Genomic DNA, 18,875 nt, shown 5'->3' on the forward strand with positions numbered 1-18,875 from the left:
TTTTGTCAAGTTATTAATTTAAATAAACTCCTAATAAATATTTAGTAGTTGGATCACTAAGACTGACAAATATGTGAAATCATCTTATACTATAAAAAGAAATGGTTTTTGAAACCCCAATGGTCAAATGGCAAATTCATTTAATCTATAGGGCTTAATTAGTACAGTTAAAGTTATAAATAATCTAATACTCACAAGCTTGCCATATGAAGCTGATTATGCAAAAACATATGGTAATTATAACTGATTAATATTGAGCAATATTTAAAATAATTGTTACAGAATTTCCAAATTTGCCACAGCAATCAAAATCCTTAAACTTCACTGACAGTCAAGTCATATCACATGAAAGTGTCTCAACATACTTTACAAGATGTAGTGAAAACAACAGAAGTACTAACACACAGTACAACTGATAAATTCTAAGAGTAAGTTAATTGAAGTACATTTTACTTTACTTTACTTTACTTAAGTATTACCAAATAAGTCTCTCACTTAGTTGTTTCTGCAATGTTCAAATGGACTTAATTGGCAAGAATTTGTAATTCAGCCATAAAAAATACATAAATGAATTTGATTTACTCTGCTTGTCTCATACAGTATAAACATAATTTTATATTAATGCATTGCATTTCTCTTTACTCAAACTGAGTAGACCTTGAGTTGAGTTGTTTGGTGTCTACGTTTAAAAACGTAGTTTTATTTTGAAAATCCTGAACCAGAAGTGGCTCCGGTGTGACCGTTAGCTTCACGTGGCGGTCATCTCCTCCGTGGCATCCCTGTTTCTCTCAAGTCCTCAAAAGCACGACTTCCACTGTCGGCAGAAACAGAGGATGTCGAGGGCTGATTCATGTTAACGGCACATGTTAATATGAGGATAAAGAGATAAAAAAAACGACCTGTTTAAGGTTAGTAACGGACCTGGGCTTCCCTGTTTGACAACACGGAAATGGGCCAGATGTCTTGTTTGACAGATGTTGCTAGCTAGCTTAGCTTAGTCTGCTAACATGTTGTTTGTACAATACAGGCAGTTCATGTTAGCTTGTTTGTCTTTGCTCTGTGTAGTGACAGAGGCTGGCAAGCCGTGCATTTAATATTGTTGTTATAAAAAACAGGCTTAATGTTATAGCCAATTAATTTAACAGCTTCTAAATAGAAGTGGAAGGCACAGGTGCAGCATGTTGGCCTGTTTATCAGGTTTTAGAGAGGACAGGGGCTACACAGCAAAAGCTGAAAGAGAATATTATCCTTATCAATATTTCACCAGATATATACGAGTAAAAGTGGTGGAGATGCATTGTAGAAAGGAGAAGATTTTCGTCATTTGTTAGGTTTTGGGTAGTAAAAACTAAGCGTCAGGGGTCAGTAACCTCTGCTGATGTGGGACTGTAGCTCACTGAGAAATTGTATGTGATATTGGGTTTTACACTTGACTGGGATTTGAAACATAGGGATGCAAGACGTGTTTCTTAAGACCACAAGGATATTTTTTCCATTCTTTACACAGACACCTGTATACATTTTGAAATTTAGGAGCATCAAACTTTTTTAGACATGTCTAAGGGAATAAACTATGTTAAAGGGGGAAAGTCAATTTTCACAGATGCACATTTAGTATATCAGTATCAGTGTATATGTCAGTCACTAAGTAATTTCATTACAGAGATGCAAAAGATGTGTTTCAGGTACTTTAGGTTACCTGAAACACATTAGGTTTCAGGTAATTCTTCAATAACCAAATTTACGGGATCCCTATCAAAAATGTTTATGTGAAAAAAAAATATTGGCCGATATGTCGTCATTGGAGTTTTGAAATTCTCAAATATGAATATTGGTATTCAAAAATCCAGTATCCATCAGGCTATACAGTTAACTGACATACATATCCCATCCTAGCAAAAATAACGGTGTCCGGAAGATGTCAGATGAGTTTAGTCTGTGCTCTCTCACACAGTCCTAAAAACAGGCAAAATCAGTGAAAACCCCTGTGTGGGTGTGGGGGGACTCTTTTAAGTGGAAAAAAGTACCCAGACAAAGCAAAGCAAGTTTATGTTTAGTTTTTTAGTTGTTTAGTTTTTGACTCTGATGAAGACACAGTAGTGTTGAAGCTTTATTCTGTTTCCACAATTAAAAGCTGCAAATCAATCAGTGTGTGCATACTGCTGGAAGATGAGCGGAGAATGCTGTTTCAGAGCCAGTTTATTCTTTTCCTCAGATAATCCTTCAGGATTATACAGAGCAGATATTTGTACTATTTAATTAATGTGTCCACATGTAACTGAAGTGTATAGTAATTAGATTTACTGTTTTTCCACTTGCACACCCACAACCTCTCTAACTAATTAAATATAAGCGTTACCACTCATTAGATAGTAGTTTATGTTTCCTTTCAACACCAAAATTAACACCATAAACAAAAACTCAGCTCTTCATTTGTTTTCTAGTCCCAGTTAAGTTGAATGAAAGTGGAGTGACGATGTTTGCTGTTGACTGAAGTCCACTCCAAGAGACAAAATGAAGAGGAGGCTGCTTCGTGGTTTCCTGTCAGAAGTTTCCATCCGGATGGCGCTGTTGGTTGTGTTCCTGTAAGTATATCCGACTTTGAATCATTTGCATCGTTGCTTTATGGATCCATGATTTAAAAGGCAGGCGTCGTTTTAATGATGAGCAAAAGAAACAGAAACCTGTGTTTGTGTAGTGTGACGGAGCAGCTTCCTCCTTTCTACCGTGAGATCCAGCCAGAGGAGATGTGGTTGTATAAGTTCCATCGTGTGAATAGAGACCATGTACCCACCTCTCTTATGTTTGTAAGTAAAATGTCTGCTGACGTCATCCCTGGCAACAATCAGTATAGAATCTGTACTCACCTCCCTCCTCACACTGTGTTTAAAGGACCATACCAGTGTTTCTTTGTAGCACATTAATCATAATTTACATTACTGTAAGTTTTTAGATTAATTCCCTACCTTCCACACAACCACTGGTTACAGTTGGAAAATCAATTTGCAGGGACATGACTGTTGCTCCAGATGGGGTAATCTACCACAGTGAATATCTTGTCTTTTATTTTTGTCAAAAAGGTCAGTGTCCTTGTGTGATGAAGCACTGCAGATATTTCAAATGAATCCTTAACTTTCAAAGGCAGAACTGCTCAGCAAGAAAATAACTTTGGCAGAGATGTAAGAGACGTAAATGCTCACAGTACTGCCATAGATTTGATCTTACTCAAACAAGTAAGTCTCTGTAAGTTGATTTTCATTCTGTAGTAAAATGAACCAGTAGCTGCCTGAAAAGTCTATAAAAACTAGTGTGTGCCTCCTAAAACTTAAACGTTATATTTGTTTTAAAGTGTAAGTAGTCTGAAACATGGACAAACACTGGCATAGTCCCTTTTAGTGGAAGCAACCAAAGAAAAACTTGTATTAGTGTATATACATGCTTACAGACAGACATTAATTTGGCTTTAAGTGGATTAGAGATTAGAGTTGTTATATTCTGGTTTTTTTTTTTTTGTCTTCATCAGAGTGTGGCGGTTTTCACCCCACTGATTGTAATCCTGGTTTTCACCTTCCTGAAGAAGTCAGAGCGAGGAGATCTGAACGAGGCCTCGCTGGGTAAGAAAGCTGACATTTAGTTTTTCATATTAAACAAAAATGTCAACTTTTTTTTTTTTTTTTTTTGATATTGAGTTGACTTGTCTGTTGTCTCCCTCTGTCATCCAGCTGTGACTTTGACTCTGGTGCTGAACGGAGTTTTCACCAATGTCATCAAACTTGTTGTTGGCAGGTAAACATTGTACACAACATAGCAGATGATAATGTTACCCAGCGTCACAGCGGATAAAAGCCTAAATCTGTCCTCTCTGTGTTTGTCCCTGCCTCAGGCCACGGCCAGACTTCTTCTATCGCTGTTTCCCAGACGGTCAGATGAACCTGGAGTTGCGCTGCAGCGGTGACCCAGATGTCGTCATGGAGGGCAGGAAGAGCTTTCCCAGCGGACACTCTTCCTGTAAGGGCCTTTTATGGTCGATTATGCCTCAGTAGCTGGTACATTTTCATCAGCAGGCAACAAGGGAAAACAACAAGTGCACAAAGTGGGGCAGGAGGGCATATGATATATCTGAAAATAGATGTATGTAAGTGTATTTTAGCCTCCAGGCTCTTATTTTGTTGTATAAGCAAGAGAGCATCCCACGTTACTCAAAAAGCATCTCTCCATCTCTAATCCCTGCCCTGTATTTTTTGGTTGTTTTCTCTTTGAGTTCTCTTTGTTTCTGTATAAAACTTTGCTCTAAAAGCTCTGATCACCCTTTGAATCCTTTCTCTTTGCTCCCAGTTGCCTTTGCAGGTTTAGGTTTCACAGCGCTGTACGTCGCAGGAAAGCTGCGCTGCTTCAACGCAGCGGGCCAAGGCAGAGCATGGCGGCTGTGTGCCTTCCTCTTCCCTTTACTTGTCGCGACAGTGATTGCCCTCTCCAGAACCTGCGACTACAAACACCACTGGCAAGGTCAGAGTCACAGAAATGCTCAGAATGGTACAATAACATAACCATTCGCATGACATTGATCAACTGGGGAAACCACTCTCTGGAGGTCCTCCAGTATCAGTCCTTCCTCCTCCTGACTGATGTCTTGTGTTCTTCATTCTTTCTAAACTTCACTCAGTATTTTGATGTCATGAGTATTAGGCTATTTATTTACTGACATTTGTTTCCAGTGAGATATTATTGAGTGTATAAAGTGACTTTGCTGTTGTGAACTCCTGCTGCTCTAGAAACAATATTTAGTTATATTTCAAATATAAATCAATTCTAATCATGTTATGAATTCTTTATAACGAAAAAAAACAAAAAAAAAAACAACAATTATTTGGTAATGAAAAAGAGCCGGTAAAAGTATTGATAAAGGACCAGGCCAATAAGAGTATGGATAAGATAAAGATACAACCCTAACGATACCCACCCCTACAGCTGGTTTGTGGCTTCACCCTGGCTTTTGGAGGATGAGCAAATCACAGTTCAAAGTTGAAAATGCATTGTTTTTAGTCAAATAACATCAAATATTCTTGGGGGATTAAAATGTATCGAAAGGGTCTTTAAAAAGGTTTTAAATTTAACTTCAGGATTCTTGCATATACCCTGAAATATATCCCACACTATGTCTATCCACTGTTTAAGTCTTAAGTTTTAAGTGTTTTGGTCTTTTAACCAGTGAAATAAAATTGCTTCCAATCCTTGGAAATCTCGTAATTTAAAATCTCTCTTAAGGTTAATATTCTCCCTAAATATTTGAATCTTTACACATGAGCAGAAGATGTGAGAAAGCATTCATGTGAAGCTGTGGAATCAAACTCCGTGTGTGTGTGTGTGTGTGTTGTCTTCTCTCTCCTTCATACAGATGTATTAGTGGGTTCTCTGCTGGGTCTTGCCTTCGCCTGGCTGTGTTACAGACAGCACTACCCTCCACTTCAGGACCCTGACTGCCACAGACCTCTGCGTCACCGAGAGACTGTTTCCTCCGCACAGGAGCGCAAACTGGCCAACTCCAACTACATCCTGCCCCTGTAGAACAGCTGTAACTGGTGTCATTTATACTGGGTTACATGGTAATCCTTCTAATTCTGGTTTTCACGTGCTTGGGGCTCGGCAGCCTAACAGTGTTTATTGTCAACTGTATTGTGGGAATTTTCTTTTTGTGTAGTGAAACATGATACATGGTTTATTTTCTAAACTAAAATGACAAATGACACGTTTCTTCTGAATAGTTTCTGATACACTTGAGATTTGCTGTAAATAACAACTCCAGTTTAACTGTCCAACATGGTGGACATTAACTACATAAAGAAGTGAGGGTTTCCAAACCATTACATTTATTATTATTATCCATCCATATGGCCCAGCCTTACACACCCTGTGTATTGTGCCTATAGATCACATGACTTTAAATACTCACAACAGCTGAGCCGGTCAACTACACAAGCACTGCACTGATCCGTTGCCCATCAAGCTCAGCTGCTGTGAAACAGTTTCTCACGTAGGGTCACTATTTTGTGATTGTTTTGTAAACTTGCTACTTTTTCAATAAGCAGGGTTGAGACGTGAGGAAAAATCTACAGTATTTGATGTTTGTGCGTGGATGTTCATTCCTGACCTTTGAGAAACAATATACGGTGAAGAGATTCGGAGCTCAACTTGGTGCCAAAACAATTAGGCGATTAATCAATTAGTCAATGGACAGAAAATTTATTTACAACAATTCTAATAATTGATTAATCCTTTGTCATTTATTAAATTATGGAAGATTTGCTAATTCTTTTTTTTTTTTCATTGTAAATTGAATATATAAGTGTTGGACCGTTGGTAAGACGAAATAAGCTATTTGTAGTTGTCACCTCAACCTCTGAAAAAGTATGATTTTTCATAATTTTCTGACATGTATCATGCTAAATCATGAATCAATTATTATGAAAAATAATTAAGTTTCAGTTTTCATTAGTTTCAGCCCGAGCTAAAAAAAAAAAAAAAGTCCACTTTTTAATGATTGAGAGCTTTCAACTGCATCTCAAAGTCGTCTTCAGCGAATGGAGTGGGTTCAGGTGTGATCACAAGACCTATATGTGAAACAGCAAGAGACTGAATAAATCATCAATACACAGACATCAGCTGTTTGTGAACACCAGACCAAACCTGTCACAGCTTCGACTATGACACGGTCAAAGTTCAAGGACGACATCCTTGAACTAATTCAGGAGTTACAATCTCTCCACCGCACACGACCACTTATTATCATGTGCCTGAATGTTTAAATTGAGGTTATGTGATGCCACTTCGGCCAGCTCCACTCATTAAAGAAGACTGAGATATGGTTGAAAGTTTCAAATAATTAGCAAGTGGACCTTTGAGATTAGATTAACTGCACCATATAGTACAAAGCAAAGCAAAGGAAAACTGGTGAAGTAAGAGGTGTTTATGTGGGCTGTTTATATCTAAAAGTACTGTAGGAGTGGGCGATATGGATAAAATCCTCCATCGCAGTATATGTATTTTTATATCATGGTATCAATCAATCTGTATCCTATCATAAATAATTGATCATCTGGAAAATTAATCGAGAAACTGTTTATGGATAAAATAATCACACAGGGCACACCTGTGTTCGTACAACCAGACATTATAAAGAATAAGATTATTACGTTCTATATTTTTCTTATCGTCAACAAATTGCATGAAAAGGCCAAAACCAACAATGTGTTCCATCACCAGTACTTTCCGACTTCCCCGTCTGTAGCACTTAGTCCCAAGCCCGTTCATTCCTAGTGAAGACACAAAACTTTAGCAATCAGTTACAAATATACTCTTCATTGTACTTTTCATTAAAAGGCTCAGTAATTTCCTAAAGCAGCTGGGCACGGCAACCGTTACTCAATCAGGAGTAAATAGTCCATTTGTTGGGGACTATTTTCATTGGCGGATTAATACGCATTTAGTGCCCAAGTTGTTTTGGGACAACAATGGAGGTCTATGGCACAGAGGAATAAGATATGTACAGACAACACTTGTTAGTAGGATCAATTCATTGTTGGTTTATGTCTTTTCATGGGATTTGTTGACAATAACAAGAAATCAAAGCTAAAGAAAAGTACAGAATATTACCAGACTTATCCTTGAAAGGGAGAGCTACCACAATATTTACTGTATGGGAAAATCTCGGACATTTGACACATTTATCTCATCTCACGGTACATATCAACATATGGCCCACCCCTATCTGAAAGCACCTCTTTTGTTGCCTTTATGTGTAAAGCCGGTTAATGAAAACCACTTGGTCAGCATCATATCTTTGATCTCCACAGTTCTGCTCTACTGCATCGGTCTCGAATCTCTGTCTTCCTACGTTATATTTTGAATGTTTCCATTCACACATTGTTAAATTAATATCTGGAAAGGGGTTCGTATGCCCAATCCTCAGTGTAACGCCCTGATGTAGCTGATGTACTTTCTTTGTGACAAACACAAACGATAGCCACATCTCCGCTCTTCACTGCACAGTACGTCTGCTAATATCGCCACAAGTTAATATGACTGTAAAAGAACTATGAGATAAATGTTTTCCTATGTCAGTGGTCTCAGGCTTACTGTAGGTCTGGTTTTTGTTACTGCACACTCCTCTGGCTCCTCTGTCAACCCGTCTAAAGTGTGAATGTTCACCAGAGGTGGAGAGACGTGGTGTACAGGGGTTGGTTGTTGGAGTGACAGTGAAACCAGATCTTTCTGATGAACCTGACTGAGGTCAAACTGTAACCTCTCCAGGTGATGGTGCTAGCCTCCCAGTGCTCCTGCTGGTCAGGTTTTCTATCCTGTTAATAGTTTTATTGGCACGTAAAGTTTGGTGGGTTGTCTGTTTTTTATGGTAGTTTTCATAAACTTTCATTTAAGACTATAAACGCTACAGTCTGTGGTTCAGTTAGGATTTTATGTTTACTTTTTTGTGGTCTTTCAGTTTTAATTTCTTTGTGTGTTATCTTTTCGTTACGTTGTTTTTTAATTGGAGAGAACATGTCAAATTGTACGCAGATGTGACTGTTTTTGCAGGTTGAAACATCTTGAACCTCCTCATGTTTCTGTTTGCGTGTGAAACCAGCCAAAGTTTTGCAGGGTCAAAAGCAGTTTTGCTCGTCGCTGTGAATCAGGCTTAACGCAGCTGGTTCACAGTGGTTTCAGACCAAACTTGGCAGAAAAAACAGATGAATTTGTGCCTTTGTTTACTACATTACTTTACTATTAGTTAATGAATGAAGTATATACTGCATGTTACAGTGTATGCTCTCTGTCATGTTGTGGACACAACTTTGTTCTCAATCGTTAAGTTTGTTATTGTTTTGTAGTGTTTATAGAGCTCAGCTGGGAAAATACTACATGATGTTTAAATGTGGCATGCTGCCTTTCTTTACCTCAGAAGAAAAAAAGTACTTTCCATAAATTTAATTGTTGATGGAGTCAAATGTGAAGATTTCTGTGTGGAGACATGTAAAAATTTACAACTGAGACAGTAAACAAGAGGTGGAAAAACTTCTCTTTTTACAAAACTTTGAGATGAATTTACTCAATCTTACAGGTATTTATGAGATGATGTAGAGGTTTAAGTGTATTTAATTTTCGGGCATGTAGGAGTTGAATTTTTGAATATTTGTTTGTTTACCTTTAAATGTGATAGATATTTCATGAAAATAGGAATCCTATTTGTTAGCACATGGGTTTGTGCAGGATCTTTCAGACAAAAAAAGTTAATTAGACTCTGCTGCATTTTGATAAAATCCTGCATGTTTCACAGCTAAAGAGCAACATATTTTCTTCATTACTTCCTTCCAAATCCTCACATTTCCATCCATTTCTATAAATTTATGGGATTTTTCAGTACATGTGTACTGCATCAGGTTGTTGATCATGTCTGGTCTCCTTCAGATCTACTGTCATGATGAAGGATTATACTAAAACTTGCCTGTTTGCTTTATTTATGTCATGCTCATCATAATTTGCCTTGGCTTGTAAGACCATATAGCAGCCGCTCATGCTGATACAGTATTCTGATTGTACATGTTGTGATGCTTTTAATTAATCTTTTGGTGACACTAAAAGATGTTTCTAAATAATCTTGCAATACACACTGTCTTCTGCTTATTTTCTTCTGAGTCAGCAATCCTTGTTTTGAGTGTGCGATGATTACAGGCACCTGCTTAGACAATATGACATTTATAGTAAAGGATACATTGAAAAGTGGGCAGTGGGGGCAGCAATTAATAATACAGCAACAAAAATTTGTTTATTACAAATGTGTATTAGTCAAATGATGAAGCAGCTTGGGTTGCAGCGGTAAAATTGCATAATAGCAACATTTTAAGATTTATTTTCTGTTTTAAAGCTGCAGTCTCTTCATTTTCATATTTCTAGATGATGTACTTCTTATTGTTTTATTATTGATTCTGGGAAGTCCTTTCCTAGTTTACATTTTAACATGTCAAACCTCAGATCAAAATACTCATGTAGCCTACGTCCTTGTGCAGACCTTCACTGAATCGAACGCTACTGAAGCACCTAATCCTGATTTAAATTGGGAGAGTTGAGGGAACATCACAGTCAGGGTTGTGGTAGTAGCCAGGATTTTAGAAATAATAATAATAATAAAACTTTATTTATAGAGCACTTATCAAAACAAGAGAAATAAAATACCACAGTGAATGACGAAATATAAAGAAATAAAATACACAAAAGCAATAAAATAAACAGTAAAATAAACAACTAGTTCAGGTAAAATCGGGATATGCTTTCAGATAAAAATGTGTTTTGAGATGGGACTTAAACGAAGACACTGACTCAGACAACCTAATTTCTTCGGGCAAGTTGTTTCAGAGCCTCTGGGCCCTGATAGCAAAAGCTCTGTCCCCCTTAGTTTTCATCCTGGACTCAGGAACAGACAGGAGACCCCTGCCCGAAGATCTCAAACTACGTGAAGGATCATAAGGGATTACAAGGTCTAAAATATAATCTGGGGCCAGGCCATGAAGAGCCTTAAAAGTAATCAACAAGATCTTAAAATCAATTCTAAAACCAACAGGGAGCCAATGTAAAGAGTTCCCTCTTCAGAAATTTGTGTCTAAGATTGTATTTATTCATTTAACTGTATTTTCTATAAATGTGATCTCCCTATGTAATGGGACGGTGTAGTCCCTCATTCGTCCAGGAGTGTTCTATCGTAGAAAAGGTTTCAGTCGTAGTCATCTGGACACTGTTTTCAGAATCAAGACGTTTCGGCTCCCATCCGGAAGTCATTCTCAATTGACTATTCCCTATGTAATGGTTTAAATGCTGTTTCAAAGCTCTGCACATTGCCAAGGAGATAATTCTTATTTATTCTGGTGGAAAATACAAAATCCTTTTCATTTTTTAAATGATTATTCTCCTAAAAACAGCAGAGATAGAGATAACGAGGCTAAAAATAATATATGTGAATTAGCCTTAAAAATCCCACTGTGTGTAATTTATGTGTATTTGGATACACACAATGCAGTGTGTAGAATAATAAGATCTTCCTCATTAAAATCCCCAAATTCCCACAAACAACAACACTGAGGACAAGGCCTCTGTGTCCTCAATTTAGCCCTAATCCCAGTACAGTAAAGGAATGGTAGAATTGCTGCAACTTCATCTTTTCTCCTAGTCTTGTCCATAAGTAAGCAGTAGCAATAGTTTAACATTTTAATGTGGGATCATTTCGTAGGGGGGTGGGATTGCATTGGGGAATTTGGACTAATGACCACAGTGTTTCTAAAATCCTTGCTACAGCCCTGACTGTGGTGTTCCTTCAGCCCTCCCAATTTAATCAGGATTAGGCAGTGGTGGAAGATGTATTCAGATATTTTACTTGAGTAAAAGTAGCAATACTACAGTGTAGAAATACTCTGTTACAAATAAAAATCCCGCATTCAAAATCTTTATTAAGTAAAAGTACAAAAGTATTCATCAAAATAGACATACCAAATTAAAAATACTCATTGTGCAGAATGGCCCATTTCAGAATAATATATATGATATTACTGGATTATAATTAGTGATGTATTAATATGTTTAATGTTGTAGCTGGTAAAGGTGGAGCTAATTTTAATTACTTTATATACTCCTGGGTAACTTGATCTATAATAATACAGTATGCCACAATTTATTAGTCTGAATCTGCAAAGTAACCAGTAACTGCACCTATCAAATAAATGTAGTGGAGTAAAAAGGAGTACAAGTATAAAGTAGCATAAAATGGGCTGGAAATACTCAAGTAAAATACAAATACCTTAAAACTGTACTTAAGCGCAGAATGGTAGAGATGGGCAGGGAGTGGAGCTCAAAGGTCTGTTAGAGACATGGAATAAACAGTTACAGGTTCAAAGGGCTTTATTCAAATATTTAAAAGAAACAGTTATAATATCTAGTATATAAATTCTTTATACAGTTTATTTTGTTATTATTATGTTTTAAATTATTTTTATAAACATTTTTCCCCTTTGTCATGTTACACACACCTATACAGTAGGTGGCGGCATGCACCTTTAACGTTGGTTTGTAGCCCACCAGTAAAATCAAAGAATAATAATAAGAAGAAAAAGAAAAAGAAGAAGAAGAAATGTACTGTCTGTCTGTATGTATTTTGTCAGGTTTATCTCCTCTTTGGCTCTTTGTTTGTAGGCAGCTTTGTTTTGTCAATATGGCAGGCGTGGCCTAGAGCGTATGACGTATTTGAATTCCCTCCCAGTGATTGGTTGGATGTGACGTGTAGATTTGGCGCCACATTTCCAACAAGGAACACAGTAGCGCTGTCTGACAGCAAACTAAAATAACTCGCTGTTAATGCCACTTTAGCGCTGTTTTATCGTGTTTGTCCCATCGTAAACGTTTTTAATCGACATTTTTTGAAAATGTTCATCACGGACGTAAGAAAGGAATTTTATGAAGTTGTTGCCAACCAGGTAAGTTGTAACATTATTGTTGTAACACGAAGGACTGTTTGCTAATGTTACTTAGCTAATAGGTACGTTATCATTAGTTAACTATAGTTTCGAGACGGAAAGTATTTATTTTACATGGAACTTAACACGATCTGTCGTACGTTACTCTGTTTTCAGAGAGTCGCGCTCCTGGTGGCGTCAGACATCGACTCTCTCTGCGCTTGTAAGATACTACAGGTAAGATAATCAGCTAACTGTTAGCAAACATTAGCTCCTGCAACTTCTGGTCAGGCTCAAAAAACTTGTGTTGGCTTACCTTTTATCATCAGCAAGGTCCTTCTGGCACAGACAGATCTCTTAAACCCCTCAAGTGAAATATATTGTGTATCCTGCTATTTTAGTAACCACCAGCTTAGTATTTTGTGTGGCTTTATTAATAAGTAGCACTCTTTAGCTCTAACGTTAACGTTACTGTAGTTTGTGTTCCTTATCTACGATAACTAATATGAGTTATTTGTAATACTTTAGCAGCTCCTCCTTGTGTAGTGTATGTTATGAACACTAACTGGCGTGTGTGCTTTTGGAGGTCAGGACTAGAGGATATGTTAAAGCTTGTAAACACAAGAGCATAATCAATAAATATTCCGTATTTAAGTATTAAGTCAGCAAATTTTACTGGGATGATGTAAAAGCTGTATGCAAATGTATATCTTGTAGATGCACATTTCTGAGTTCAAATTAATGACCACATACATGAAATGCTAATGCTGAAATGTTTATCTTTAGACTTTCAGATTTGTCAATAAAGTTTCTTAAGGGCTGCTATTTCAGTGACACAGTGGCTTAAGATTCCGTGTTCCTATGTCCTTGGTTGTCAGTGAGAGGCTAATGATAAATTAGTAAATTAAAACGGTAATTGCTGAATCTTTTTATCTCTTTACCAGGCGCTGTTCCACTGTGACCAGGTCCAGTACACACTTGTGCCAGTTACAGGCTGGCAGGACCTTGGCACTGCCTTCCTTGAGCACAAAGAGCAGGTATGATCAAATCAGACCTGAGCTTACACTGTGACTAAATGAGAGAAGGATAAACCAGGAAGAACTGTTGAGGTTTGCCACACTGTCACATTAAACTAAATGTATTATTTTGGTGTATGTTGTGTTGTAGTTCAAGTACTTTGTTCTCATCAACTGCGGTGCAAATGTTGACCTTCTTGAGATGCTGCAGCCAGATGACGACTCCATCTTCTTCATCTGTGACACTCACCGGCCTGTAGATGTGGTCAATGTCTACAATGACACCCAGGTGATGGATAATGATCAATTCAGGTCAAATTATTGATAATGAGGGAAGCAAACTTTGACAACACGTTAAATTATTAATTTTGAATGTGCTGCATCCATTTGTGTTTTATTAGCTTGGGCTTGACGTTTGTGAGCGAAACCAAAATATTAAACCACATCTCAGTGGAAACTGTGCTGCCATGCTTACACTTCTGGAATTTAACATTGTGTAAACTCCTGTCATCTCATCCACAGATAAAACTACTAATCAAACAGGATGATGACCTTGGTGTGCCCTCATATGATGATATCTTTCGAGATGAAGATGATGATGAGGAAGGAGGTGACTCTGGAAATGAGAGTGATGAAGGCTCAGAGCCGTCTGGGAAACGAAGGAGATTTGATGAAGTACTTATAGAACAGAATGATAATAAGTACACCACTGAAATGAATCAAAGCAGTGTTGACTAAACTCGAATGATTGTGTGACTGTGTATCGTGTCGTTGCAGGGAGCAGTTGAGAGGAGAATTGAAAGACAGCGAGCAAGGAGGGAGTGGGAGGCACGAAGGTGAAGTGTTTTTAAGGAGGTGTAGGGATGGTGTTTGTCATATAGACATTACAATTTCTAAAGTGACACTAATGTTTCACTCATTTCTCAGGAGGGAAATCTTGTTTGACTATGAGCAGTATGAATATCATGGGACTTCTGTGAGTAGACAGTGTTTAATTATTATTATTATTTTTTTAGTTCTGGAAACCCTAGATGAGCATGGAAAATTAATTTGATGTCTTAAACTTTCACAAAACTGTTAAATTGTAAAAAGGCTTTTATATCTACATACATATTTGAGAGTTCACTTATGCATAGCTGTATGCTGACTTTCATTTCACATATTCTGTTATTATTCCTGAATGAATTCCTGATTATAAATGTTTTCCTGTGTGTCTTTTGTCAGGCTGCAATGATGTTTTTTGAGCTGGCTTGGGTGTTGACTAAAGACACCAAGGACATGCTCTGGTAAGCTATCTGATAAAATGTTATTTTTTAATGACATAAACATTGTGGAAATGCACGGTGTACAGACTTTTTTCCTTTGCAGGTGGGCCATCATTGGGCTGACAGACCAGTGGGTTCATGATAAAATCACACAGTAAGAAAGTCTTCAATATTTCAAAACACAGTTTGCAAAAACTGGAGGACTCACTGCTGTAGTGCAGTCATTCATAGGTTTTTGGGTCATTATTGGTTACAAGATGTATTTACTGTGTGTTTGTATCAAGTTTACCCACACTGAATCATTCCTGTCTGCCTTGTTCCTTTTAGTATGAAGTATGTAACAGACATCGCCACAATGCAGCGACACGTTTCCCGGCATAACCACCGAAACGAGGATGAGGAGAACTCTCTCTCCATCGACTGTATGAGGATCTCCTTTGAATACGAGTATCCTTAATTCATATTAACATGTTGTTCGTTATGGATCTTTATTTACCCCCCCCCCCCAAAAAAAAAAAAACAAAAACGTTACAGTGGCAGGAATCAGTCGTACAAGCTTTTGTAGCGCTCTTTTGCTTTGAGTTTTCCTTAACCCTCTGCTTCAGTCTCCGTCTAACCCTCTACCAGCACTGGTCCCTGTATGAGAGCATCTGTAATTCCTGTTACACGTCGTGCAGCTTCAAGCTTTGGACGTTAAATGGCCAAAAGAAACTCCAGGAGTTCCTAGCTGACATGGGGTAAGTGCTCAGAAAGCAATGCTTTGTGTTTTTAATAGTGATGTCTATCAACAGAAGTACTAATTTTATTAAATGGAATTCGATGTGAGCCGGTGATATGAAATAGAGCTGCCTCACTTGTGTTAATGGCTGATATTTGCTGATGATCCTTTAACAGGCTACCTCTGAAGCAAGTGAAGCAGAAATTCAACTCCATGGACATGTCAATTAAAGAGTACCTAATGGACGTCATTGAGGAGTCTTCCAATAAATACGGGTATGAATCTAGAAATGACGTGAAGAAGAAAAGGCTTCACTTGCTGTTACACTGGGATGCATTTATTGATAGACAGCCTGAAATGATTTGTCCCCCCCTATCATCAGTATGAAGGACATCCGCATCCAGACATTTGGTGTTCACTTTGGCTTTAAGAACCGCTTCCTAGCCAGTGACATGGTGCATGCTACTGCTGCCTTGCTGGAGAACACGGAGAAAGATGAGAGCAACAGTGACAACTTCATCAAGGCTCTGGACTCTCTTTCTAGGTGCGTAGCAGAAACTTCATTTTAGTTAGATTACTTAGTGGTTTAAATTTGTAAAATGTCTGTTTATGATCAGATTACAAAAATCTCACTTTCTGTCCGCTGTTGGTTTCTTTCTCTGTGTAGGAGTAACCTTGATCGTCTACATTCAGGCATTGACCTGGCTAAGAAGAAGCTGATAGCCATCCAGCAGACTATAGCCAGTTGCATCTGTACCAACCTCATCCTGTCCCAGGGACCCTTCCTCTATTGCTACCTCATGGAGGTATGAGTGCCTGTTTGCCCTGCAGGTGCATGTGGTTGCTTTTTAACAGTATATTCTTCTCAGCTCAATACTTCCCTCCTCCTCTTTCATGTGTAGGGAACACCTGATGTGAAGCTCTTTTCTAAGCCCATGGCCTTGACTCTACTCTGCAAGTACCTCCTGAAGGCTTTTGTCCATTCTGTAAGTATCTTATTGATGTGAAACTGGATTCACACTGTGAAAGAAGAAGCTTTTACTTGCACTGAAAACACACTGTTGTTGTTGTCACTCTTTCACTCGTGGTGTTTTTGTCGGTTAGACGAGAAATAAGCGCTGCAAACTGCTGCCCCTCATCATGGCTGCTCCCAAGGATGTGGAGAAGGGAACTGTCATTGTTGTGGGAATCCCACCTGAGTCTGAAACATCTGACAAGAAGAAGTAAGACCTCACAAAATATGAGCTGAGCTCAGAATAAACTTGATGAATAAAAATATTTCTCCAATATATCACTTGAAAGTGCAATATCTTGTTTGCAAAGCTGTTTTAATCACTTATTTTGTGTCAAATATGACTTCAGAATCTTTAAAATTGGACTATATAGTCAAATATTCCATATCTGGTATAGTGTTTGCATTTGACTCTGCAGACCTGCCAATGAGTACACGTTCTTGCCATGTTATGTGATGCTTTGAGACAAAATGCTACTTTTATCTCATATATTTTGGTGATTTAATTTAATTGATATGGCAATACTCGAAACATTTTAAATCTCCCTTATTCAAAAACATTCCCTTAGACTTCAATAATTGCAAGACAAAATGACAATTTCTTTTGTTTGCTTGTAGTGTTGGTATAAAGAAGTGATGTGGTGTGTTTCAATAGAGTCCAAGGTGATGTCTTCAGACTGCTTGTTTTGTCCGACCAACTGTCAAAAACCCAAAGATATTCAGTTTACAATAATATAAAAAAGAGAAAAGCAGAAAGTCTTTACATTGGAGATGTTGACTAGTGTTTTTTCTTGGAAAACAACTGGAATAACTCACTGTTTATCAGAATAGTTTGTGATTTGATATTCTAACTGATCGATTAATCAACTAATTGTAGCAGCTGTAATATGTATTTTGAAATGTATACAGCAAAAATTTCCCCATTTTCTCAACTCTTATCCTTTTTCTCTATACTCTATAAGTTTCTTTGGTCGAGCATTTGAGAAAGCTGCAGAGAGCACCAGCTCCAGAACTCTTCATGACAACTTCGACACTTCAAGTAAGTGATCTTGCCCATTTCTTTCCTGTCGTGCTGTGTCCAAGTCCTCAGAAATGTTTTACATGGGGAGTTGACCATCTCTTCATCAGACACTAGGCGGCAGCCTTGTCTTCATTTCTAGTAGAGCCTCAATTATCAAAACTCCTGAATCAGATGGTTGAGCACACAGCATCATGAAACAAATGGGACTTTTGTTATGTTTATTAGTTGAGGCTCTTCTTCTTGCAGTCACTATCTGCAATGTAATTGTCCGCAAACATTTGTCCCAAACTACCTCCAGTCCTGTGGATCATCAGATACATGAAAACCTCCCCAAAGAATGCATTTGCTGGCTGACAGATGTGCACACTGTTTCTTTGTGCATTTATTAATTCTTACATGTGTGTTTTTCTCTCTGCAGTAATTGAACTGAAGACAGAGGACAGGAGCAAGTTTCTGGATGCACTCATCACCCTCTTGTCATGAGAGGGAATGTGAGTCCAAGGTCTTGGTATGCGTCTCGAATCTTTATGTTAGATGTGACTGAAATTATTCAGTTGCATCAGACATGTGCAGTGTCACCAGTACAAGAACTTTATCCATGTTTAAAATTTTTATTTTTTCAGTTTTGTGTGTGTATATTGTACAGTCATTTTGTAAATGTGTCGATGTCTTATTTTGCTTTTAATTTCTTGTAACATTTTGTCTTTTATTCCAGTCCATGTATGTGAATGGTTCATCACATTTTTACTTTTTAAACATGTTAAATAAATCATAGTAAGTTACTTAAATGTTTGCTTTCCTGTTGTTGTCATAAAGAGTATCAAGTACAGTTATTGTTTCTAGTTTTTGAGATATGAGCTGTGAAATGTAGGAAACTACCTCTTTAGTCTTGTGTATAAATATGACTCTACCTTCACTTTTTAGATTCATATTATTAGCCGGTACATTTATTATCTTTTTACACACGCCTTTTATATTTTTGCTGTGCTTATGCTGCCAAGTCTCCAAATGAGAAATTCCATGTTAGATTCTTGCTATCAGAGATTTTAGACAGTAGTTAAATCAAGTGTTTATTTTAAATACTACAAATCATGTAATTTTTCATTTCCTAACCACTATTTAGTGGCGTAGATAGAAAATGTCTTTTGGGCTAAGGAAAAACGTAAAGAGACCACAATGCTAAGAGAATGTGACTCTCAGGCAACTTAAGTTGAAAGTGACATCCCTTTTAAATATTGCTGTAACAAGGAACTGTGAGGTGATATCTCCTGCCCTTTAGTAAAAGTTGGCCCGGTGTATAACAGGAAATAAGAAAAAAGAAGTACTTCCTCAACATTTAGAGATAAGATTGCACT

The 18,875-nt window shown here is 37.6% G+C and overlaps 2 protein-coding genes across 3 annotated transcripts; both read left to right on the forward strand.

The window, feature by feature from the left end:
• The first annotated feature begins 720 nt into the window (after positions 1 to 720).
• plpp5 (phospholipid phosphatase 5) lies at positions 721 to 9,675 on the forward strand. Of its 2 annotated transcripts, XM_044195053.1 has the most exons (8): positions 721 to 908; positions 2,445 to 2,585; positions 2,699 to 2,807; positions 3,524 to 3,614; positions 3,723 to 3,786; positions 3,884 to 4,008; positions 4,336 to 4,506; positions 5,396 to 9,675. In XM_044195053.1, exons 2-8 carry the CDS (start codon positions 2,515 to 2,517, stop codon positions 5,563 to 5,565), a joined length of 801 nt encoding a protein of 266 aa, XP_044050988.1. In that variant the 5' UTR covers positions 721 to 908; positions 2,445 to 2,514; the 3' UTR covers positions 5,566 to 9,675. The 2 variants fall into 2 exon arrangements, with proteins under 2 accessions (XP_044050988.1, XP_044050989.1); XM_044195054.1 differs by lacking the exons at positions 721 to 908; positions 2,699 to 2,807 and having other exon boundaries at positions 2,456 to 2,585.
• A 2,622-nt stretch (positions 9,676 to 12,297) lies between these two features.
• Positions 12,298 to 18,308, forward strand: cdc45 (CDC45 cell division cycle 45 homolog (S. cerevisiae)). Its single transcript, XM_044195055.1, has 18 exons — positions 12,298 to 12,509; positions 12,666 to 12,725; positions 13,433 to 13,525; positions 13,656 to 13,793; positions 14,027 to 14,179; positions 14,282 to 14,340; positions 14,432 to 14,480; positions 14,729 to 14,790; positions 14,873 to 14,923; positions 15,097 to 15,216; positions 15,375 to 15,506; positions 15,664 to 15,762; positions 15,870 to 16,031; positions 16,155 to 16,293; positions 16,390 to 16,473; positions 16,592 to 16,710; positions 17,462 to 17,538; positions 17,939 to 18,308. The coding sequence occupies exons 1-18, from the start codon at positions 12,459 to 12,461 to the stop codon at positions 18,001 to 18,003; spliced, it is 1,713 nt and encodes a 570-aa protein (XP_044050990.1). The 5' UTR covers positions 12,298 to 12,458; the 3' UTR covers positions 18,004 to 18,308.
• Positions 18,309 to 18,875: the final 567 nt, after the last annotated feature.

This window comes from Siniperca chuatsi, linkage group LG5, assembly GCF_020085105.1.
Source record: "Siniperca chuatsi isolate FFG_IHB_CAS linkage group LG5, ASM2008510v1, whole genome shotgun sequence".
Classification (NCBI taxonomy): domain Eukaryota; kingdom Metazoa; phylum Chordata; class Actinopteri; order Centrarchiformes; family Sinipercidae; genus Siniperca; species Siniperca chuatsi.

Bases quoted from the DNA above. Each gene is read 5' to 3' on its own strand.
- cdc45 (XM_044195055.1), top strand. From the start codon at position 12,459: ATGTTCATCACGGACGTAAGAAAGGAATTTTATGAAGTTGTTGCCAAC. The intron at 15,507-15,663 runs GTAAGTGCTCAG...ATCCTTTAACAG, and splicing joins GAGTTCCTAGCTGACATGGG to GCTACCTCTGAAGCAAGTGA. The intron at 16,032-16,154 runs GTGCGTAGCAGA...TTCTCTGTGTAG, and splicing joins GCTCTGGACTCTCTTTCTAG to GAGTAACCTTGATCGTCTAC.
- plpp5 (XM_044195053.1), top strand. From the start codon at position 2,515: ATGAAGAGGAGGCTGCTTCGTGGTTTCCTGTCAGAAGTTTCCATCCGG. The intron at 3,787-3,883 runs GTAAACATTGTA...TCCCTGCCTCAG, and splicing joins ATCAAACTTGTTGTTGGCAG to GCCACGGCCAGACTTCTTCT. The intron at 4,507-5,395 runs GTCAGAGTCACA...TCCTTCATACAG, and splicing joins CTACAAACACCACTGGCAAG to ATGTATTAGTGGGTTCTCTG.